General features: G+C 41.0%; 1 protein-coding gene across 2 annotated transcripts in view; it reads left to right on the top strand.

Moving 5' to 3' along the window:
* SUCO (SUN domain containing ossification factor) overlaps positions 1-25785 on the top strand; it is a 261352-nt gene that overhangs the window by 115840 nt on the left and 119727 nt on the right. For both annotated transcript variants that reach the window (XM_081947135.1, XM_081947134.1), the window contains exons 10-11: positions 18533-18640; positions 21312-21417. In XM_081947135.1, the coding sequence (XP_081803261.1) occupies positions 18533-18640; positions 21312-21417 (214 nt within the window). The remainder of the gene's footprint in view (positions 1-18532; positions 18641-21311; positions 21418-25785) is intronic.

The raw sequence follows: 25785 nt of genomic DNA, 5'->3' as shown, positions 1-25785 counted from the left end.
TCATCAACTATTGGTCGTTGGCTCCGGGCCTGCATCAAAATGACCTACGAGCACCAGGGCAAGACGGTTCCAGCCCGTGTGACGGCCCACTCCACGAGAAGCGCGGCCACGACTGCAGCATGGGCGACCCAGGCGTCTATCCTGGACATTTGCAGAGCTGCTACGTGGGCATCTCCAACGGCCTTCATCAGAAATTATAAAGTAGATTCCTTTGCCTCCGCCGAAGCCTCTTTTGGGAGGAGAGTATTGCAACAAGTGGTTGAGGCTCCGGCCAGTGGTGACATTTCCCTCCCTGGGACAAAATAGCTTGGGTATGTCCCTTCCTTGGACTCTCCAAGCAGCGCCATGGAGAATGACCGTTGTCTTACCTGAACGGTCGTTCTCGGGGCGCTGCGGGAGAGTCCAAGACCCACCCAGGGTTCATAGATACATATGTGACAGTTTCCGTGAACTTGCAGATGCATTGAACTTCCTCGACGGTCAAGACTTCGTTTTTAAAACTGACCCTGTGGAGGCAAAGGAGGCGTGACCAGGGGAAAAAATCAACTCAGTCCTTGGGCAGATAGGCTGTGTTAACCCTTCCTTGGACTCTCCCGCAGCGCCCCGAGAACGACCGTTCAGGTAAGACAACGGTCATTTCTTTCCATTGCTCCCTCTTCCCCTTTAACGTGATTCAGTCTATAGCTTTCTATACAATTGTCTATAATAAGAGAGAGAGAGATAGGAGTACTTAGGGAAAGACCTGGTGTGAACATTGGAAACCTATGGCATTGTGGAATAATTTTTTCAAAAAGCTAAAGATGGCAAACACATCCACAGCTACCAAAGCCTTAAAGAAAACACAGCCAGCGGTAGCCTTTCCAGCAGGACAAAAGTTAACAACAGATCGGTCGAATAGTGAAAAACCAGGATAGGCACCAACCCTCCAAAGCCTACAAACCTCATTAAACATGATTCAGGAATTTATGATAAAAACACAAGAATCAATAGCTAATAATCATGATGACATGAAAGGTGATATAGGGGAAGTGAAAGGCAAGCTAGCGGAAGTGAAAGGCGATTTAGGGGAAGTAAAAGGTGATATAAAGAAGTTGGATGACAGAATGGGGAAAATACAGGAAACAATAGCTAAAAATGAGCAGAAGATAAAAATGATAGAAACTAGGACAGAACAAACTGAAAAGAAATTGGAGGAAACACAAGAAAGACTGCAGGAGTTAACAGAGAGCTTGGGGAGGCAGTAGTCCACTTAGAATTAGAACGATCCTCTTTCTAGTTAAGATTTCAGAACATAGTAGAGACAAAAGATGAGGATCTACCAAAACTCATGAGTGATCTTCTAGCTGACCAACTGCAAATGGACAAAAGTGAACTGAGGAACAATATCGATGAAATCTATAGAGTACATACAAATTATGCACGAAGATACAAGTTTCCCCATGAAATGCACATAAGATTTGCAAAAAAACCTGTCAGAGATGAAATTTACAAAAGAACAAGGGATGAACAGATTGTCCATAAAGGAAAAGAAGTCATAACCCTTAAACAAATACCAAAGAGAATAAGAGAGCAAAGAAGGAATTACCAATTCCTCTCTACACAACTGATAAAATATAAAATAATGTTTCGTTGGTTGATACCGGAAGGCATGTTAATATCTTGGCAAAATAAGAAAATAAGGATTGACACCGTAGAGAAAGCCCGGGAATTCTATGAACACTATATAGAGGGTGAATCAGACAGCAGAGAGGAGTTGGAAACCCAAAGCCAAGAGGAGCAGCCGAAGGAGGAAAAAGGACTAGACCAAGATGTGAGAAAGAAGACCGATACAGCAGCCCAGGAAAGAGAAGGAGTGAGGACAAGAAACCAAAATGAAACAAAACCAAGTAAAGGAACGAAGGCGATAAACTAGTAACAGGATGGAGGAGGAAGTGAAATTAATATCAGTCAATATAAATGGATTAAATTTACCTATAAAAAGAAAACAAACAATTTCTAAGCTCCAAAAACAAAACATGGACATCACGTGCCTACAGGAAGTTCATATTAAAAAAGGAAATGGCAGTATCCTGGAATCTCCAAAATTAGGAAAACTACATTTGGCCCTGGCTGATACAAAGAAAAGAGGAATTGCAGTATATATAAAGGACTGGCTAAAACCTAAACAGGTATACGCAGATGAAGAGGGAAGAACATTATTAATTGAAGTATTAATAAAACAAAGAAGAGTATTAATTGCAGTCATATTTGCACCAAACACGAACCAGAAAGAAAACTATAGTAAACTACATAAACCGATTGCAGAACTGGAACAGGATAACATATGTCTACTAGGGGACTTCAATGCAGTGGTAGATCCAAAGAAAGACTATAAAACAGATAATTAAAAAAATGTGAAAGGAGAACTCTACCAAATACATTCTTTGAAATGCCCCAAGAATTAAATTTAAAAGATGTTTGGAGAGAAATCAATCCACAGAAGAGTCAATACACATTCTTTTCAAACCCCCATAATTCATGGTCCAGGATCTACATGGTGTGGATGGATCCAGAAATGGAGAAAGATGTAGAAGAGGTAGAAATAACACCGAACATGTGGGCAGACCATAACCCATTAGCAATTAAATGGAAAGGAGAAGCAAAAAGGAAAAAGAGATGGACCATGAATCAGCGGGTTGTAAAAGAAAATAATTATGTACAGTATATGGAAAAAGAATTAGCAATCTTCCTAAAAGAAAATTGGAATGAACAGACAACTATTCAAAACCTAAGGGATACTACTAAAGCTTATGTACGAGGCATTACAATAGCATATACAATAAGAAGAAATAAAGATAAAAAGAAACGATATGCAGAGCTTCAGGAGAAACTGGGGAAATTAGAATATAAACTTCAGAAAGAACCTCAAAACAAAGAAGCCAAAGAAGAAAAAGAAATAATTAAACATAGATTAAACTTAATTACACAAGAAGAAATGGCCCAGAAAATTAGATCATATAGGCAAAATTATTTTGAAAATGCCAATAAACCGGGGAGATGGCTAGCTTATAAACTAAAAAAAGAGAAAGAAAAGAAAATAATACAGCAACTAGAGGATGAAAAAGGGGTGATACACCACCAAATGGAGGGAAAAAAATATAGCAGTAAGATACTTCCAAGCATTGTACTGCCGAGAGGAGATAGAAGAGGAGGATATTAAAAGATATCTACAGAGGAGAAATCTTCCAACCCTACCGGAAACAACAAAAGAAACATTAAATGAGAAAATAACTAGGTTAGAATTAAAAAGGGCAATTCAAAAGCAAAAGAATAATAAAACACCGGGCCCAGATGGAATTCTAGCAGAATTTTATAAAGGATTGCAAAAATCGTTAGAGAACATATTACTAGTAACGTGTAATGAAATATTAGAACGAGCTAAGACACCAAAATCCTGGATGGAGGCATTAATAACACTTAACTCCCAAAGACAATGCTGAAAATCAAAAGATCCAAAATTATAGGCCAATCTCGCTGCTAAATGCTGATTATAAAATATTTATGACAATTATGGCGGAAAGAATTAAAAATACATTAAACGAAATCATACACCCAGACCAAAACGGATTTTTACCCAACAGACACATAAAAAACAATATACGAACAATAATGGACATATTAGAAAACTACAAAATACATCCAGGAAAACAAGCAGCTTTGATATTTATTGATGCTCAAAAAGCATTTGATAACCTGAATTGGGATTTTCTTATAAATCAACTAGCAGTAATGAACTTCGGAGATAAATTCATCGGAATGATCAGAGCAATATATTCGAGTCAGAGGGCAAAAATAATACTAAACGGGGAAGCAACAGAAGACTTCAGTATAACCAAAGGGGTAAGACAGGGATGCCCGCTATCCCCTTTGTTATTTATCCTCTCACTAGAGACATTGATATCACAAATCAGGCAAAATAAGGACATAAAGGGACTGAAAATTAGAACACAGGAATATAAAGTGCAGGCCTTTGCAGACGATCTTGCATTTATCATAGAGGAAAGCCTAGAAACTGGACTAAAACTATTACAGGATATAAACCAATTCGGTAAAGTAGCAGGGCTTAAAATAAATAAAGAAAAAACTAAAATATTAACTAAGAATTCAACCAAAAGACAAAATGAAGAACTGGAGGAGAAACTGGGAATTTTGAGGGCCAAGAAAATTAAATTTGGGGGAATATGGCTATCGGCAAAATGTATCACAATAAAAGAAGATAACTACAACAAATTGCTACGACAGATACAAAAAGATTTGGACAATTGGACTAAACTACAGATATCACTAATTGGCAGAATCTCAACAATCAAAATGAATATACTACCCAAATTACTCCCACCACGCCACAGATTGCAGTATTGAAATAATCCCAGGGGAGAAACTCCCTAAGCCCCAGATATACTCGACCCCACGTGAAATGGAGGAATTACAAAAGTTAATTGACAAAAACTTAAAAAGGGGTTTCATACAACCAGCTAGGCCACAAGTTGCCGCACCTGTATTGTTCAGAGAAAAGAAAGATGGCTCCTTTTGTTTATGTGTGAATTACAAAAACCTTAATAAAATTTGCATGGAAAATGTATACTCCCTGCCACTCATGAAGTATATGTTAGCCGACTTGGGAAAGGGGAAGATTTTTACCAAGTTGGACCTAAGGGAGGCCTACTACAGAGTCAGAATCAAAGAAGGGGATGAGTGGAAAACTACTTTCAACTGCCCTTTGGGATGCTTCCAGTTCAGGGTGCTTCCTTTCGGTCTGCAGGGGGCGCCTGTAGTTTTCATGCAATTAATAAAGGAAGTTTTGCATGAGCACTTGTAGAAGGGTGTGTTAGTCTATTTCGATGACATCTTTATCTACACGGAAACACGTGAGGAACATGTGACTTCGGTCCGCTCAGTCCTCAAGAAACTCCGAGCCGCTGAACTTTATGCAAAATTGTCTAAATGTGAATTTCATCAGGAGAAGATTGATTACCTGGGATACTGTATCTCCCACAAAGGCATCGAGATGGATCCGGCAAAAGTCCAGGCCGTTACTGATTGGGTGCCTCCTCGCACCCGCAAGCAATTGCAAAGTTTTCTGGGATTTGCAAATTTTTATCGTCAATTTATTCTCTCCTTCACTAACATTGCTCTGCCCATTACAAATCTTCTAAAATCTAAAGGAGAAGCAAAACATAGGCCGTGGAAGTCTTAGAATTGGACTATGGAGTGTCAAGCCGCTTTTGAGAAATTAAAGTGACTTTTTGCAGCAGAGCCAGTTTTGAAACACCCTGATATGGATGCACCATTCATGGTACAGGCTGATGCCAGTGACATGGGGGCGGTATTACTTCAAACAAACGCTGATGGTAAATTGCAACCATGTGCTTACACCTCACATAAGCTTATAGAGACAGAAAGGAGATGGGCCATATGGGAGAAGGAAGCTTTTGCTGTTAGATGGGCTTTGTTGACATGGTGACATGGAGGTGGCAAAGCACCCTTTTGAAGTATGGACTGATCATAAAAATTTAGAAGCATTGAAGACCCCACAAAAACTGTCACCTAAACAAATGCGTTGGGTACAACACTTCAACCAGTTCAATTTTACCCTGAAATACATCCCAGGGGAAAGAACTTTATGGCTGATGCCTTGTCCAGGCTTCCCCAGTACAACAGCTCTAAACTCAGCGTGATTCATCTGGTCATTCCAGCTAGAAATATTGCTGCCCCAATGATTACTAGGAGCCAAGGCCCAGTAAACTTAGATGTAACTACGGACCTAATGAACAAATTCAAAGACGACCTTAAATCCGATGACTGGTTCAAGGAACATTCTGATGAATGAATGCACCATAAAAGATGGACTCGCGTGGATAGGAGCTAAACTGTATGTTCCGGCTGACCTGAAACCTGTCGTACTTCAGCGGGCCCGTGATTCAAGAATGGTGGGCCATTTTGGATTTGTAAAGACTTTGCATCTGATTAAGAGGCAATTTTGATGTCCTTCAATGAAAAAAGACATTGAGTCCTACATAGCCAGTTGTCCCATCTGTGCGGCCGCAAAAGGACCACCAGGGAAGCCCCTGGTTCTCCTCCAAAGTGTTGCCCATCCTGGGGCCCCATGGAAAGAGATATCAATGGACTTTATTGTCGAGTTACCAGAAAATCTTGGGAATACAGTTATTTGGGTTATCACCGATCTGTTTTCCAAACAGGTTCATTTTGTGCCGTGTTCGAAGATCCCATCAGCGAAGTAATTGGTTAAATTGTTTATTTCACATGTATATAGGTTGCATGGAGTGCCTGAACACATTATTTCAGACGGGGTGGTGGTGGTGTCCAATTCACCTCCCTCTTTTGGAAAGAGTTCCTGAAATTCATTGGCTCCACCCAGGGGCTAAGCTCCTCCCATCATCCTCAGACCAATGGGGCTTGTGAATGGACTAACTCGGTTTTAGAGCAGTACCTTCGATGTTTCATCAATTATCAACAGGATAATTGGGCTGAACTGTTACCACACGCAGAGGTGCCGTACAATAATTTGGTACACAGCAGTACCGGCATGACCCCTTTTAAAGTTGTCTTTGGTCAGGACTTTGTGCCAATTCCTGAATTGCCTCAGAGAAACTGCAAATTTTGTTCTTGTCTGAATGGAGTGATTAACTTAGGCAGTTTTGGCCCATGACCCACAAAGTGTTAAATGTGGCACACCAGACTCACAAACGACAAGCGGATAAGAGAAGGGTTAAGCCGAAAGAGTACCAAGTTTGGGATAGAGTGTTTTTGTCCACCAAGTTTCTGCAAACCACCCAAAAGTCGAAGAAGTTGGGGCCGAAGTACATAGGTCTGTTCCCCATTGTAAAAATCATAAATCCAGTATCGGTGAAGTTGGACCTGCCGAAAAACCTTAGCAGAATTTATCCGTGTTTCATGTGAACCTGTTGAAACCAGAGCATACTACTTCCTTTCGTCCGCCTCAACCTTCACCTCCGGTCCCTCTTCTTATTGAGGGAGAGTAACATTTTGAAGTTAAAGAAATCTTGGACTCCAGAAAACATAGGGGTCGCATTCAGTATTTGGTCTCCTGGAAACATTTCCCCCTTCCCAGGCTGAATGGGTTGACAAATCTCATGTTAGAGCTCCCAGACTTTTGTGGAAGTTCTACACCAGTTATCCCGATAAGCCTTGATTTTATAATAGATGTGTATGCTATATTGTTATTTTGTATTGTTTTTCCCCTCTCTCTTCCTGCAGGGATGATATCTCTTTCTGAAGGAAGGCCGGATGTCAGCCTCTTTTTTGGTTACTTGCTTACAGCTGCTTTGCTACGCTTGCTTACTATCGGCTGCCATAGGAATGGGAGGGCATGGTATTGGGGAAGGGAATAATATTGTACTGGAGGAATCTTGTTCTCACCATCTTCTGTGCATACTGGTAGCTGATGTTTGGACTTGGTCAAGGCCAACCTTCTCACATACCAACTTGATGAGGCTGTTTGAAGATGCACCCCACATGACACCTTAGGGAGTCACATATTGGACACTGGGTTGGGGAATTGGGGGGAGAGTGCTGGGTAAACGTTTGATATGTATATGTTCCCGCCTTTCTGGCTCAGATCTTGCTTTCCTTTCAGCTGCTTTCACTTCATATCTAGTAAAAGTATTTTATCTCTATTAACATGGCATTGAGGTTTTTCTTCCTTGGATATTGAAGGAGGCATGCCTGACATGCTGGGAAATTATCTTGCTCACCAGGGCTCTCTTCTCGGCCCCTATTTTCTCCAGCGATTCAGGCCCCATCTTCTCAGACTCTCATTTCTTGGAGGACCTCTCTCATGAGATGCACCGCTTTCTTCGTGAGTTGGTTGGATCGGCCCATTGCTTCCTCCATCTCATAGTCCTCATAAAGGCTTTTTCAACCCTGCTGTCGGCTGCCCCGGATGAAGGTGACTCCTTGGATTCTTCCGTCCCAGTCTTTCTTCTTCCCTACATTGACGGACCACCTCGGCAGATTGCCAAGGATGATTCTGTCCTTTGTCCATAAGCTGATGCTTTTGTCAGGTTGAGCCTTAATGGGGGCTTCCTCCTCGCATTCAGCTTCCTCATGATTGCTGTCCTGGTTGGACATTCTTTGCATGGTCCCCACGGTAGGGATGGAGCCTCTCTGGGTTGACTGCTTTTCAACTTTTGCCTAAAGTAAGGTCCTACCTTGCCAGCCTTCTGAAGAAAGCAGAAATCTTGAAATGAACTGCATTTCAAAAGGAACTTTTATTGGAAGACAGTGATAGCAGAGAGAGTGTATGCAGAATCTGAATTTCACGTGCTGGAGTGTTAGGTTAAACTGCTCCTTTCGAGGCCCCTCAAAATTTCTAGTTCATCTTTGAGCCAATCCTGAAGTGCGAAGATGTGTGAACTTTGGGCTGAGAAGGTGCAACAGGTGGTTCCCAGGTGCCACAATCTTGTTCCTCTGATGGTGAAACAAAACAGATGGCCCAAGGCACATTCTTTCTCTCCTCCCAACATCCCAAAGATACATCAAAGCAGAGAAAAATAACCTGAGCAGAAGGCAATGTTAGAAAATTACTGAGCTGAACTTTAGTAATCGTCTAGAAGCTATTGGAATCCAGAAATCATCATCAATACCACTGCCACGACCAGAAGTATCTTTGATATACCACTGTGACTATTGTAAACATTATAAGTATCATTAGGATATTATTTATTTGCCATGACTAAAAACCAGGACAAAATGAAAAAAGAGATAGGAGAGGTAAGAAACGATACAGGAGAACTTAAAAGAAAAAATGCAAAAGGGATGATAAATTTGAATTTTTCCAACAACAAATCAATAAAAATGAGCAAAAATTGCAGTTGATGAAAGAGAGGATTGAGAGAGAAGAAAAAAGAGTGGGCAAAATGAGTGAGAAATTAATCCCGGGGAACAAAGAATTAGAGACAACAGTTACCTTCTCGAATCAGAAAAAGCAGTGTACTACATAAGCTTCCAAAACAGTGGTTCTCAACCTGTGGGTCAGGACCCCTTTGGGGGTCAAACTACCTTTTCACAGGGATCGCCTAAGACTATTGGAAAACACATATTTTTTTAAAAAAATATGGAAAACATAAAATAATCTTATGGTTGGGGGTCATCACAACATGAGGAACAGTATTAAAGGGTCGCGGCATTAGGAAGGTTGAGACCAACAACAAAAAAGAGTAGCGTTGTATATTAAAGAAACAATATGGCCTAACAAATTTATAAAGATGAAGAGGGCAGAATTTTAATTGTGTAAATAATTTTGAAGTCAAAGGCAGATCCTTTTAGTAGAAATCTATGCCTCTAATGGGGGACAGGAACAGTTTTACAACAAAGTGCACAATATTATCTGAGACATGCCTTGTTTCCCCGAAAATAGGACAGGGTCTCATTTTCTTTTGACCCACAAAATATGGCTTGGACCTTATTATCAGGGGAGGGATTATTGTTTTGGGGTTGCCGGGCGGCTGCTTTCTTGCGAGTGGGCTCCCGAAGAGGCAGAAGGGGCGAATGGCTGTGTTGCGCTGTCGCAACAGCGCAGCACAACACAGCATCTGTGAAGTGACCACGCTCACGAGCAGCCACCTGGAAAATCTCCTTTCCAGCCAGGGACAGTGCCATTCACTGAGCTAGGAGTATCGCCAACCGCTTGAGCTCCTGTTCACCACCCTCGGCTCCTGCGGCTTTTGGCGTATTCACAATGCCTCTAGGTCAGTGAATGGTGCTCTGCATGGCTGGAGAGGGGTTGTGTAAACGGCTGTTTCGCTCCCTGTTCGTGCGACTCCCAGCCTCACAATGCCCTGGCCCAACTCTCCCTGCAGAGCCAGGGCACCGCCACTGTTGCCATCATCCCATCATGGCTTTTTCTACAGCTTCCAAACCACGGAGGTAGGCTCCCGAGTCTTCCGGCAGTGGCCGCTCTGGGATTACACCCTATGGTTGTAGGCCGGTCACCGGCAGAGTGTACTCCCAGAGCATACAACCATAAAGCTTACTCCCAGAGTGGCCACTGGCAGAAGACACAGGAGCCTACTTCCATGGTTTGGAAGCCGCAGAAAAAGCCATCCTGGGATGGCGGCGGTGGCAGTGGTGATGCCCTGGCTCTGCAGGGAGAGTTGGGCCAGGACATCGTGAGGCTGGGAGGCACACGAGCGGGGAGCGGAACAGCCGCTCGTGAAATCCCCCTCTCCAGCTGTGCAGAGCGCCATTCACTGACTTAGAGGCATTCTGAATGTGCCAAAAGCCATGGGAGCCTGGGTGATACCCCTAGGTCAGTGAATGGCGCTGTGCCCGGGTGGAAAGGGGATTTGCTGGGTGGCTGCTCGTGAGTGTGGTATCTTCATGGATGCTCCTGAGGCTGCGCCCAGCTCTTCGGGAGCCCGCTCGCAAGAGAGCAGCCGTCCAGCAACTCCCCTCTCCAGCTGGGCACAGCGCCACTCACCAATCTAGCAGTATCCAAAGGCACCAACCAACACAAACGCCTTTGCCCCCTGGGTTCCCACGGCTTGCCACCTTTGGGATACCGCTAGGTCAGTGAGCAGCGCTCTGGCTGGCCAGAGGGGGGGGATTGTCCAGGGGGCTTATTTTCAGGAGGGGGCTTATATTTTTGCCCACCCGAAAAATGTGGCATCGCCTTAGTTTCAGGACGTCATATTTTTGGGGAAACATGGTAGAATGTGATAATCTCTGTAAGTTAGGAGATTTTAATGCGATAGTAGACAAAGAATTAGACTAATGAAGCAATACATTAAAAAATAGGAATTAGAAGAATTTTGCCTAAAACTTTCTTCAAAATGATAGATGAATTAAATTTACAGGATACCTGGAGAGAGAGAAATCAGGGGAAGATACAATATACATATTACTCCAATAGACAGGAGGCCTGGTCCAGACTTTACATGGCATGGATGTCAATGGAATTGAATGCAGAAGTGAAAGAAGCAGAAATTGACACAAATACATAGGCAGATGATAACCCAATGAGGATCATTTGGAAATGACATAAAAAATGGTATGGGACCCTTAATAGGTCAATCCTAAAAGAGGAAAAATTCAAGCTGACAATGGAAAAACAAATTGATTTTTTTAAAAAAGAAAACACATCCCTACAAAATTTACGGGATACTACAAAGGCGTACATGAGGGGAGCTGCTATAGAGAAGAAAAAGAGAAGAAAAAGTGGAGACGTCAAAAAAGGGAGCTAATTAATTAATTAAATATAAACTGAATATGCTTGAGAAGGAGGAGTTGGTGAGAGACAAAAAAAACTAACCAAAATTTATTTCAAAATGCAAACAAACCAGGGAGCTAGTTAGCATATAAATTGAAGAAACGTAAAGAGAAAAGATGGATTATTAAACTACAAAATGAGGAAGGAGAGATGTGCTATCAGAATGAGCAGAAAAAGAATATAGTGCAGGAATATTATAAAAAATTGTATGATGATACATATAGGTATTCGGAAGATAAAGTAATAAAATGTTTAAAGAAAGCTTTGTTGCCTAAAATTTCAGAAGAAAAATGTTAAACAAAGAAATAAGGATGCCAGAATTAATAGAGGCAATAAAAAAACAAAAGAATAATAAAACACCAGGCCCTGATGGGCTGCCAGTAGAATTGTATAAAGAGCTACAGGATACATTTGGACAAGTGCTGCTTGAGATATATAATGCAGTGTTAAATGAGGCAAAGATTCCACAATGATGGATAGAGGCAAATATTATATTGATTCCAAAAGAAAATACTGATTTAACTTTAATTTAAAATTATAGGCCTATCTCATTGTTGAATACAGATTATAAAATATTTATGGCAATAATAGCTGAAAGATTGAAAAGGCTTTTAAATGAGTTCATATATGGATAAAAATGGCTTCCTGCCAAAAAGACAAATTAGGAACAATATGAGAATAATACTTGATATGCTAGAACAGTGATGGCGAACCTATGGCACGCATGCCACAGGTGGCTCGCGGAGCCTTTTGTCAGGGCAGGTGAGGCGCTGCCCCGTCAGCTGGCCAGCGCGCATGTGCGCACTGGCCAGCTGAGTTCACCCATTTTTAAAGCCATTTATAGGAGCCTGGGGAGGGCGAAAAGAGCAAAAAACTGGCCCTACGGGCAAACCAGAAGTTCGGGAACGGACTTTCGGTTTGTTCGGAGGGTCGTTTTGACCGCTCCAGAGGCTTCAGGGAAGCATCCTGAAGGTTCCTCAAGCCTTTGGAGCGCTCAAAACGACCCTCCGTGCAAACCGGAAGTCACTTCCGGTTTGCTCGGAGGGTCGTTTTGACTGCTCCGGAGGCTTCAGGGAAGCGTCCTGAAGGTCCCTGAAGCCTCCGGAGGGCTTCCAGGGGGGTGGGGGATGCTGTTTTCGCCTTCTCCAGGCTCCTATAAAGCCTCTGTAGCCTTGGGAGGGCACAAAAAAGCATGCAAAAAATGGGGGGTCGTGCCTGTAGTGCGCGCATGCACACTGGGGGGGTGTCACACATTGCATTATGGGTGCAGCACAGCCGCACACTACTCCCCTGCACCCCCCCCCCACACTTATGGCACGCTAGCCAAAAAAGGTTCGCCATCGCTGTGCTAGAATATTACAAAATACATAGCGAGACACAAACGGTATTGATGTTCCTAGATGTCAAAAAAGTTTTCGATAATGTCAAATGTAACTTTATGCTGCAACAATTAAGATATGGATTTTGGTGATAAATTTTTAAATATGTTCATGGCTATATATTAACAAATGGAGGCCAAAGTATTAGTGAATGGAGAGAGACACAAAATTTTTAAATCCGGAAAGATACTAAACAAGGGCATCCACTATCCCTGTTGTTATTTATATTGTCTTTGGAAGTACTAACAAGAACAATAAGAAAAGACAACACAGATTAAATAATTGGAAATTAAAGATGAAAGTTATAAATTGCAAGCTTTCACAGATGATTTAGTTTTCATTCTAGAGGAACCACTGCAATCGGGTTTGAGGCTCTTGGAGGTACTGGAGGAATATGGAGAAGTAGCCGGACTAAAAGTAAACAAGGAGAAAACTAAAATGATAGCTAAGAATATGACTTACAAACAAAAAGATGATTTGACTAGGGGAATGAAGATTCATTTAGCAAAAAAGTTGAAGTATCTAGGGATCTATCTGATGGCAAGGTGTGTATCAATTAAGGTGGGCAATTATATTAAATTATTAAATCAGATAAAGACAGATTTGGAAAGATGGAAAGGCACTCGACTCTTCCTTATAGGTAGAATAGCGACAATTAAAATGAGTGTTCTGTAAAAATTACTCTTCCTATTTCAAAATATACCTATAAAATTAGAGAGAAAGTACTTTGACAATCTGAACAAAATTGTTGTCACATTCCGGAAAATCACGTTGAAACAGAAAGACAGGTTGTTTATCTCTCTCTAGCAAATCAAATGTTAGCCGGCACTGAATGACAAATGTATGATACAAACAAAATCCAAATCAGTTCTAACCCAGGTTAAACTCACCACCGTATATATGCACTTCGCCCCTCCCATATCCACCCACATACATTAACTCCCTCCTTCCCTCCTTCCACCATACCCAATCAACAATACGGGCACAGACCTCCATAACCACTCCACCCTACAGTCCGCCTCCAAATGAGACAGTCCCATTCGCTCAGCCACTCTAGCCACTGTAAACAACAACAACGAGGCCGCCTCGGATGACATGGATCCTCCACATGCGCCAGGGGAATCAGATCGGTGCTGCTCGTCCATGCACTGGAAGAATCACTATGGATTTGCCTCCTCAACATGCGGAGGCTGCTGCAGAGCCACTCAGACATCAAAAGAGAGCCGCCGTCCAGAGGAAAAAGATGGGGACGCCTGAGAGCTCCATAGAGTGCTGAGGAACAGGCAAGGAGAGGGAGGGCATCAGTGGCACACTAACATCGGCAGCAAAGCAGAGTGATGGCAGCATACAGCGGTGGATGGGCTCCATTCGAATGGCAGCCCGAGGGCTGACAACTGTGTTGAAATTTATATGGCAGGGGAAAAGTCAAGAATTAAATTGAAACTACTTCAGGAGGCCAAAGAAAGAGGAGGGTTTGGTTTGTCCTATTGGGAATTATACTACCAAGCAGCAGCAATCACCTGGTTCAAAGAATGGATAACCTTAAGAAACAAAAGATTATTAACATTAGAAGGTTATGATATTCAAGCAGGATGGCATGCATTCCTCTGGTATGAAAGACATAAAGACACCAATACTTCCAAAGACATACAATAAGACTGGCTCTATTGGAGATATGGAACAAAATAAAAAAGCAGAACTATAAGGAAATACCGAACTGGCTCTCCACCCTAGAAGTGGTGGTGTATCCAAATCTTATAAACTGGGGGGAAATTGTGACATATAAAGATATATTAGATGATCATGGGGATTAAAATCAAGATTTTAATCTAACTAAAAGAGCAACTAAAAACAAGGATTGGAATTAGAATGGTGGTCATACTTACAAATTCAGTCAAGTTATACGAAAGATATGAGAACATGGGGCATCAATAGGAATTAATGGCATTAGATAAGCTTATTAGGGACAGAGGAGAAAACGATCAAAGCAATGTATAAATTTTTACTAGAATAAAAAATGGAGGAAGAGCGTGTTAAAGAAACGATGGTGGTATGGGCAAAGAACTTTGGGTACAATATCAAATTGGAAAAATGGGAAAAATTGTGGGATAAGAACAGGAAAATAACTTTGGCCACATCATACAAAGAGAACTTATATAAAATGTTCTACAGGTGGCACCTACCTCCAGCCAGGCTAATCAAAATGTATAAAAATTTATCACCTAAATGCTGGAAATGTGACCAAACACTGGGCACCTACTACCACATGTGGTCATGGAAGAAAGCCAAGAATATTGGCAAAGAATTCAAAGGTAGTTAGAAGAAATGACTGGACAGAGAATGGAACTCAAACCAGAAATATTCCTACTAGGAATTATTAGAGGATCTAAGTAAAGAGTTAACATACTTAACACTACATATTATAACAGCTGCAAAAATAGTTTATGCCCAACAATGGGAGAGTGGAAACATACCTAACGAAATGGAAATAATAAAGAAAATATTTGATTGTGCAGAATGTGATAGACTGATGCTAGAATTGAAAAATAAAGGACAGAGAGAGTTCTATGAGATTTGGGATAGATTTTATCAGTGGTTGGATTTAAGGAAGGGAAGTTGGAACAAATAAGCACAAAGGTGCATAGATTGAAACATAAGGCAATATTGGTAGTATATTATGTAATTATAATGTAATTGCAATCATGTAGAAGAGGTTAAGTATGTATATATAATCAGTAAGTAGCAATGTGTATTGAATTCTCATTGCTTGTATGTATTGAAAAGATTTGTAGTATTTGCTGTATGGTGTAGAGCCGCCAAGACGGTTTCACCATGTCCATTTTCTTGTTTAACAATAAACATTTTTTTTAAAGTAGAGAAAAATAACAAATGAAACCTTCATACAAGCATAGCCCAAATTATCTCTCTCCCCCTCCGCCGCAAATGGCAAGGTTCTGATAGAGATCAATGGGTCCTGAGACTTAATACTTCACTCTTTTGTTTCCTAAACTTTGAGCATTAGTGTACAGGCATTTGAGTCCTTTATGGATCTTGGGTATGTTTCAACCGTCCTGCATACCAACCTGATGATGTTCCTTGAAGATGGAACTCACATGACACCTAAGGGATTTGCAGATTGGACACTGGGATGAAGGTTACCAGGGGGAGGGGGTTTGGTCACATATTGATATGTATGATTTTGTGCCCTTTTGCCTCAGATCTTGCCTTAATTCTTGCGCAGTGTGATTGTGGTACTCTATTAAATCGATTTCTACTTTAAGTGGCCACTCGTTACCATGCCCACAAATTGTGTGGCATCCCTCAGGGTAGCAGCTGTGATACTTATATACTGTTTCACAGTGTTTTATAGCCCTCTTTAAATGGTTTACAGAATCAGCCTATTGCCCCCAACAATCTGGGTCCTCATTTTACCGACCTTGGAAAAATGGAAGACTAAGTCAACCTTGAGCCTAATGAGATTCAAACTGTCAAATTGCAAGCAGCTGGCAGTCAGCAGAAGTAGCTTGCAGTCCTGCATTCTAACCATTGTATCACCAGAACTCATATAGCTCCTTGTTTAGTCCCTCTAGGAACTGGTAAACCAGCATGCACTTGGACTAATCTCTCAGGTGGCTAGCCAGGCTATAGAAGTCTGGGATATACTCCATCACCGTCCACTTACCTTGCTTCAGGGTGCGGATGCAGGCTTCTGCATGTCAAGCCGACATGGGATCCTCAAACCACTCTTGTAGGATCTGCATGAAGACATCCAGGCTGTTCAGCTTTGGAGCTTCACCACCATCTAGGGACATCAGCCATCCTGAAACGTTCCCTTCCAAATTAGCTGCAACATCATGGACCTGAACTGCGTTGTCTGGGTATATCCATCTAAAACGCTCCACATGGTGCCACACCTGGGACAGGAAGTAGGTCAGGTTGTCTGGACACTCATCAAAGCAAACCATCTGTGGGGTGGCCATTCTTGCACCAGGATATACCCAGGCAGCAGCCCTATCGCTCCCACCAGCACTGGTGCAGGGACCCCTTCTGACACTGGAGTTGCCGAGACAGCTTGCTGGGGGCAGGGTGGCAGATTTAGCTGTTGTCGTCCCTTGCACAGAGGTCCAGTCGCACATGTTAGAGTTGGCACCATCGGCTCCAAGAAATAGGGAAACGGGATAGTCGATGCCGCTAGTGACTTCACTCCTCCTGTCCTGGTTCCCATTGCCATGGTCCCAGGCAATGTGGCCATTTGAATCTCCAAGCTGCCAAACTTCTCCCTCATCTGCACCATTGATGGGCTGCGGGTGGTGACTGGGAGCTTCCATTCAGTGGGCTTATCCCAGTTGCCTGGCTGCCTCACTTTCAACTTGCTCTCTCGGACCACATTTACCCCCGAGAACACTTAAGCGGTCTTCAGCTTCTGCCACCTTGCTCATGTTCGTTGCCCAGCAGCTCTTGAGTCCCTGATACAGGGCATCATTTGTTCATTCTCTTGTGTTCATCGGCTGCTTGAGCTTCTCAGCCTTCTGTATGGTGTGTGCGCCCACTGGTTGCTCCCCTGCTCCAGGGTGTAACATTGCCAGAGCCCCTCAGGCTGGGAGTTCTCCTGGTTCCTTCTTTTCCTTCGATTCCTTGTCTGCTGTCAACATCTCAGGTTGTTGGCCTCCTTGTGAGGTCCAGGTGGCTAGTACTGGGAGAACTGGCTTAATGTCAACTGTCCCATTGGCATATGCAGCAAAAAAAACCCACCTGGGATATTATTTTACCAAGAGTATAACTTTACTGATTAGATCCATATAGATACAGTAAGAAGCAAAGCTGGTTCTGAGATTTTGGTGCAAAAGGTAGCATAATTAAAATCCCCCTTTTTCCTCCCTCGGCCACCCCATGTTCATTGTCCTCCAATCCATTTCAATTATTTTGTTTTGAGAAACAGCCTGTGCCTCTCGAAAGTTTTCCATCAGGCAACCTTGAAATGTAGGGATTTTCCCAGGCTACAAATGACTCACTTTCCTTACTTCCCTTCCAGCTCCCCATACACCCCAATCATCCCTCCACCTTCCCTTAATCTCTATTTGCATTACAAATCAGAACATTTTAATCTTGCCACATCATTAACAATGCTCCAAAAATTCCTCAATTCTTCTTGAAAATTGGAGCCCCATCCCACTTGAGGGGCCTATCATCTGACTATATCATACTTTGGGTGATCTTACTGGAAAAATTTAGCATACAATCCTGGTATTTTTCAGTTTAAGAATCTGCCTGTAGTGATGAGGCAATCTAATTGGGAGTGCCATAAATGTGTTACTCTTTCAATGCAAGAACATATCTTAATGTTATTTTCCAATCCAAGTATTTAAAATTTCCGTTAGTTAAAATTTGGAAAAGATGTAACTGGCTTTATTTTTATTCAGAATTCTTCATTAAAGTACCTATTCACTACTACGTTTTGACTTCTTGCAGCATTCTTAGCTCTGCAGTCTCATAACCTCTTTTATGAGAGAAAAAGATTTTATTTGAAAGCATGCATACCTCTTTGTAGAATACATGTATCTCCTTGATATATTTGGCAGTGAAAAGAATGAAGAAAATGGTATAACAGTTAAAATGTCCCCAAGATATTGATAAATTGTTATTAAGCCTTATTTTGCACAATGATTTTTATTGTATTGCTGATGCTTTCTTTGTATGAAAAACAATGACTAATGCACTTGAAAAAATTTTCATACCATTTTGAAGCACATTTCTGGGATCAATTGCCATAAAATGGTTATTGGCTTAGTCTATAGTTTTATCTGTTCTTTGAGAAATAGCTTTGAACATGCAGTTCATAATGTAATTTTTATCTGTCCTGAAGGTTTGTTGTTGAATTGTGTGAACCCATACAAGTAAAACAGCTGGATATTGCTAATCATGAGTTATTCTCATCCACTCCCAAGGATTTTCTGGTGTCTATCAGTGACAGGTATGTCTCATGATAAGAATCCAATTGTAGAATTTATTGTCACAAAATTTAGTGAAACTGAAAGTCATTTTCAGTATTTGTAATTTCATAATTTTTATAATGTTCATGATTTTAGCAGAGAAATCTAGCATGCTTATTTAAAGTTTAATATTCGGGAAAGTATTTTTTTAACAAATTCTCAGTTACAGTTCTTTTCTTTGCCGGAAAAAATTGAATTCTTAACTTTACAAGTGAATAAGGCTTCAGCTAGTTTTTATTATGGTTATACCAAACTGCTTTTTTAAAATAATAAATTTAGGCTAACGGGCTGCTTTAAATTCTTTCCATTTTAATTTCACATAATTATATCATATGTAGCCTGCTTTCAACACAGACAAATGCCAATACAAAATACTAATGAGTAACTTTAATGCAAGAATAGGAAGAACAATACTTGGAGAAAAAAACGACTGGCCTATATGGAAGTGGTGGAAGAGATAATAGAGTCAACAGAATAGTAGATTTTGCTGAAGGACAGGAACTTTAGGTAATGAACCCATTTTACAAGAAAAAAAGCTAGCAGAAAATGGATATGGAAGAGTCCATCTGGGATGGACAAGCAAAATTGACTAGATCATGTCAAGTGATAGAACCATATTCTGCAATTGTCATCAATCATTTTAACATTGGAAGTGACCATAGAATGGTACAAGCTAAAGTGAAGATAGACAGTTAAAAGGAATGTATGAAATCACAAAAAATAAAGAGTGATATGTTGTTAGAGGAGAACAGGAATTTTGAGATTAATTTGTCAAATCGCTTTGTTCCACTGCAAGATTTGGAAAAGATGAATATTATGGACCAAAATGAACAAATAGTCAAAAACACCCTTGAATCTGCTACATCTATAGCACCGCAGGAAAAGATTTTTGTATAGTCAAAAAACTTTGATGAAACTATTGATTTAATGAAAAAATAATGGACAATGATTAATCCTGCAAGTTTCACTAATAAACTGGAGTACATTGAACTTTGCAAGACCATAAGAAAATGTATCCAATAAGAAATGTGTCACTGTAATGTGAAGCTTGTGAAAAAGGCAATTGAAGAAAACAAAGGGATTAATAGAGTAAAACGCAAGCTTATAAATACAAGACAGAAGGTTTTGCATTAAAATTGAAGATGGCTCTGTGTGTAGAACAAGACAGGAAATGTTAGAAATAATTGGAAAATTTTATTTAGAGCTATACAAAGATAAACATCACTCAAAAGTAACAACACCCACAAAAGAGGAAATGCCAGATATTCTAGTGGAGGAAATATCAAGTGCCATAAAATCAGTGAAAAATGGCAAAGCTTCAGGAAATGACTGCATTATGGTTGAAATAGTGAAAGCTGGTGGTTACACTGTACACAGGATACTAGCAAAACTATACTTAAGATGTCTCGGAGAAGAAAAAATACCTGATTCATGAAAAAATGTTGAAGTGATTCTTATATACAAGAAAGGGCCCCCGGATGATTTAAAGAACTATCGCCCAATAAGCTTTCTTTCAGTCATCTACATGGCTTTTGCCAAGATAATACTGTGTTTCCCCAGAAATAAGACTGGTCTTCTATATTTTTTTCCACCAAAAAAGGCATCAGGTCTTATTTTCGGAGGGTGTGTTTTACTGACTCACCGACAGCCCCGCCCAACAGGAGCCCGCTGCTGGCCAATTCTTCTGCAGCAGCCTGTCGCCCATGTTTGCTTCACCCCTGGCCTTCTTTCAGGAAATGTCTCTGCAGCCAAGAAACGGGCTCCAGATTGATGTGCATGGCGCCCCCAGCCTCCATTTCTCCATCAGAGGCCCTTCAGGAAAGGCCTCTGCAGCCAGAACCAGAGCTATGGAAGGACCACTACATATACCTTGGCAGACAGATCTCAATGGAAAGTGATACAACAAAGGAAATTGAATGGCATGTTAAATGTGGTTGGCAGGTTTTTGACAAACTAAGTTCAAGAACTTATGCCTTTGCTTCAAGAGAAAAGTTTTTGATCAATGTATGATCTAACATATGCTGGTGAAACATGGGCATTAACCTCACAATCAATATAAAAACTATACATGGCCCAAAGAGTCATGGAAAGATACATGCTCTGCATTACATGACAGGCACATGGATTAGAGAACAAATAAAAGTATGTGATATCAATCAGAGAGTAAACTAATTGAAATGGAAATGGGCTGGGCATAACAAGAAGAACTGATGTCAGGTAGACCAAGGTAGTCATACAATGGATCCCACTTGATAAAAAATATCCATTTAGAGACCTAAAACAAGATGGATCAATGACATCAGCAATTATTGCAGGCCCAATTGGCCAAAGAAAGTTCAGGACTGTATTGGTTGAAAACATGTGGAAGAGGCCTTCATCCCGCAGTGGATAGACAATGGCTAAATGATGATGATGGTATTATCTGTAAAATAGAAAGCATTGTTGGCAAACGAAAGTTCAGGACTGTATTGTTGAAAAAATGTGGAAGAGGCCTTTATCCTGTAGTGATAGACAATGGCTAAAATGATGATGATCTCATATGCAAAGTAGAAAGCATTGTATAATTTATATGACATTTTAAGAAGTTTCTTATTTGCTATTTATTCATAAAGTCATTGTGTTTTCTGATTTTTTAATGCATTGTTTTCCTAGATATCCAACAAATAAGTGGGTCAAGCTTGGTACTTTTCATGCCAGAGATGAAAGAAATGTCCAGAGTTTTCCTCTGGATGAACAGATGTATGCCAAATATGCAAAGGTAATTTATTTTGGGGGATTGCAACTAATAAAATAGACAAAAATAAATTATATTATTCGGACTCATAACTACCAAGTTGTGTAAGGCAATATATGTTGGCCTGCTGTTATGCATGTGGATAACAAATACATGCATGCATTTAAGCAAAATTTCACTTGTCAGAAGAGGACAGATGAAGTAAACCATAAAAGGGACAATTTAGATCACGGGTGTCAACTGGATTTCTTTGAGAGCCGGATCATTATTGTAGTTCTCCGCGGGCTGGCCAGGGGAGGGAGAAGGGATAGACGCCTCCTGCAGCACCCTGCTGGGCAAAATTGGTGCTGGGCCCAAGTGCGGCCCACCTGCGGCCTGCTTTTGGCCTGGATGGCCTCCTACAGCATTTTGCCAGCCAAAGCGGGGTGTGGGTGGCCTCCCTGCACCCTGTTTTGGCTGCCAGAGGTACTGCAGGCTAGTTGCTGTTTCCAGGCCGGCCCCGTGGGCCAGATTTAAGCACCCTGTGGGTCGGATTCTGCCTGCAGGCCTTGAGTTTGACACCCCTGATTTAGATCATCATATAAACTTTCCATAGGAATTGTGTTTATAGTATGTTTATAGTATTATGTATCTAGTTTATAGTGTTAGAGTTTATACTATATGATTCTAGTAGTCTTGACGAACAGTTATTCAAATTCTGCTTATATATTTCAAAAATGAGCATTTGTCTTCCATCAGTGGATTTCTTCTTAATCTCTTCCTATCACCAGTTCTTTTTCTCATACTCTGATAATTGCTTTTCTGTGACTTGAATACAGATAATTCACTCTCAGTTCTTAGAAACCTACTTTATATTTGAATGCTAAATGTATACTGCATGTGCTGTGTGAACGTATGTGTGCATATAGATTGAAACTGATTATGGTCCCTTTTTAGACAGTATTCAAAATACAGGGCTAAAACCTGATAATGCTTATTGATGATAACAAGAGAGATTTGAGTGGTGGAGAGGGGAGGAGTTGGTGACTAGTGTTCAGTGCCATCTACTCTAGTATCCTTCTGAGCCACCTGCATTCAGCAGCTGGATTTGTATTCTTATAACAGTGTCTGAGACTAGGAAGATCTGTGTGGGTTAAGTAAGGCTCAGTTGTGGCACAGTAGAATGACTCTTCCTCCAGAAGCCATCTCTCTGGTGAATACCATCGTTGACTGATTGGTGGCTTTACTATTACAGAGCAGCTGTACATCTGGACAATTGTCTTGGAGTCATGTCTTCTATGATAGTAGGCAGAATGAAAAAAGAATCTTTGGGTAGTTGTGATTACTCCTGGAACAGAAGGCTTTATTGATTGTCACTCATTCCCTGTGATCTCTTGCTAGATTACTACAAAGTTCATTATCTCTTGACTAGATTGTTACAAAGCTCATTACATGGGACTGCCACTGAAAAATATTTGGAAACTAATTTTGTCCAAAATGTTGTAGTTCAGCTATTAACAGTTTTTACCTTTTTTATCATTTGCCATCTATATTGTAGAAACTTCATGGATTTTATTTGGCTTCTGGATGAAGTCTAAGTTGTTGATTATTATCTTATGGCTAGGTGTTTGTATCTGCAAAACTGAAAAGAGAATTCCGCCACTACAGTAAGAAAATAAAATAGATGGCATTTAGAGGTACTTCCACCTAGTGAATGTCAGCAAGGTGGAACTCAGAAATAAAACACCTTAACGGTGGCAGTTGTTCTGTATAACAGCTTATCCCCCCCCTCCCAAAAAAAGATGGCCTTGTCTCAGTTAGTAGGTTAGAAAACAGTTAAGACCTCACTCTTTCAAAGTCCTTTGAAAATGCAACTACTGTGTTGTTCCTAAGGTGAATGAAGTGATTTATTTATTTATATTTGTTGTTTAATCTTGATTTTAAAAATACTGGCAACCTCATAAAAGGGAACCCATTTATTTGACTCATTCATTGCATAGATTCTATTGATATCTAGATTATTAGGCTAGAAATTTCAATATTGCTATTATTGGTGACTTTCATTCCATTCCCTTGACATCTGCTATTAGCAAGGGACAATCAAGTTCTTGATACTTATACTCACTATCACAAGTTAATTCTGAAGAATGGGCTATCCTAATGGTGATGGTTTCCTACTGATCTTTGGCATTGACAGTTTTTTTTCTTTCCTCCTTTCTCTTAAGAGAAGGCAAAAACCACCCCAACCCATTGTTGAACGCAGTAGGATTCCAGAAGGAGCTTGGAGTTTTCTGTAAGGATCTGGTGGGCAGTTTATTTGAGCTTCTAGTAGCTTGTTGAAATAGGCAGATGACTTGGATCTTGGACCATATCACCCTTATGCAGCCACTTTGTGTACCAACTGAGGGTGCACCTTGGCTTAGCAAGGACATCTGGAAAATGAAACAACAGAAGAGAAGTCTGAAGCAGCATTGGAGGAAGAGTTGACGTGAGTCTGATTGGACATGGCTCATAACCTATATTAGAGATTACCTTGTGACAATAAAGGCAACAAAATGCATTATTTCTTGAGCCTTATTATATCCACAGAAATCCATCTAACAGCCTTGTTCAGTTTCACCTGTCCCTATTGGATAAGGAGACACCTTGGAACTTCTGCTGAGCCACTGTGTAAGGATTGCCCCTCCTTCTTACTTAAGAAAGTGAAGACTCTTGAAGTATTTCAAAATGAAGCTTTTATTAAGCAGAAGTGAAAACAATAAGTTCAAAGCAACATCTGAATCCCCTTAGGCAAGGCAAGTAGAATTAAAACAGTAGAGACCCCTCCCATTAATCAGAATGCAGATTTTAGCCAATACACGTGTGAAGATAGTTCCTTTACCAGCTGCCCTGAGAACCGGATAAGCATACATTCCCATGGCTATCTTCTGTTAAATATTAAAGTGAACCATCCCACATGGCCATCATAAACATTCCCCAAAAGATGAGGAAATCTCAGGATGCTTCAGCGCCAGGAAACAAGTTTAAAATATCAATTGTCACAGGCTCTGCTAATAAATTGAATCCAAGCCCCCCCCCCCTTCTCCAAATTGAATGGCAGTATCACTTTTAGGGATCTGACATGCTGCCTTCCTTAGAAAAAGGAGAGATCCACCTGTGAAAAGATAGAAACAAAAATTCCACCATAGTATTTTAACAAGGTTTGTTACGATATTGGGAGTGATTTTTTTTCAGTAAAGTAGGCCCCCTAACATGGTGTTTAGCTACCCATTCATTTTGGGATGAGGGTAGATGCTTCCAAGCAACTAAGTACTGGAGTTTCCCCCAGTGGATCCTAGAGTCAAGAATTTCCTTGATTTCAAAGTGTTGTTTACCTTCTATCATTATGGGAACAGTTGGTATAGGTGCAGATGGTCTGAGTGATGAGATTACCTCTCGTTTGAGTAAACTAATATGAAATATTGGGTGGACTTGTCTGAGTGTCTTTGGAAGGAGTACTTCTACAGTTACTGGATTGATGACCCTAATGATAGGGAAAAGTCCAATGAAATTTGGCCCTAATTTCTTCGATGGCTGTAATGATTTCAGGAATTTTGTAGATAAGTATACTCTATCTCCAACATGAAAAGGTTTGAGTTCCATTCTGTTCTTGTCAGCTTGAATTTTAAAAGTCTCTCTAGTTTCCTTTAAAGCTAATCTAACTACTGGCAATATGTTTTCTAAGGTATCCATCCACTCCTTAAGTGACAGAATAGTGGATTCTTCTGTGGGTTGTTCAGGCATAGGGCTGAAATCCTGGCCTCTTGCTACTCTTAAAGGGATAAAACCAGTACTTGAGGGTACAAATTATTGAATGCTACTTCCGCAAAAGGTAAATGTTCAGTCCAGTTATCCTGTTGAAAATTAATAAAACATCTTAGATATTGTTCTAGTACCAAGTTAGTTATCTCACACTGACTGTTAGTCGGCACATGGTGCGAAGAGCTTAACCCCTCGGCGGTGCCAAGTAAGTTTAAAAATGCCCTCCAAAATTTTTTCGGACATGATTCTCTGTGGGATTCCATGAAGACGATGTGTATCACAAATAACCTGGCTAGACTTTTGGTAGTTGGGATTGTTTGGCAAGCTATAAAATGTGCCTGTTTTGAAAACAGGTCTATTACGACCCAAATAACAGTATTCCCCGCACTTTGATTCTACTTCCTGTTTCTGTGGACGACGGACATGCTGTCCCCCGCTCGCCGTCCCGGTGGCCCCCCCTGATCTACGGGGGGGCACAGGATGCCATGTAGGGGCTTCCTGCCGAGGGGGCGGCTTGCTGGAGCCCCCTGGAGCAGCGGCGGCTGCAGGGGGGCTGCCAGCTTTGCCCTAGGCCAGCAATGGCGAAGCTTTTTTTGGCTCGCGTGCCACAAG

The sequence above is a fragment of the Natrix helvetica genome (assembly GCF_964273705.1).
Source record: "Natrix helvetica genome assembly, chromosome: 3".
NCBI classification, from domain to species: domain Eukaryota; kingdom Metazoa; phylum Chordata; class Lepidosauria; order Squamata; family Natricidae; genus Natrix; species Natrix helvetica.
Note: the sequence above shows the minus strand (reverse complement) of the source record. Positions and strands in the feature narration are given on the sequence as shown.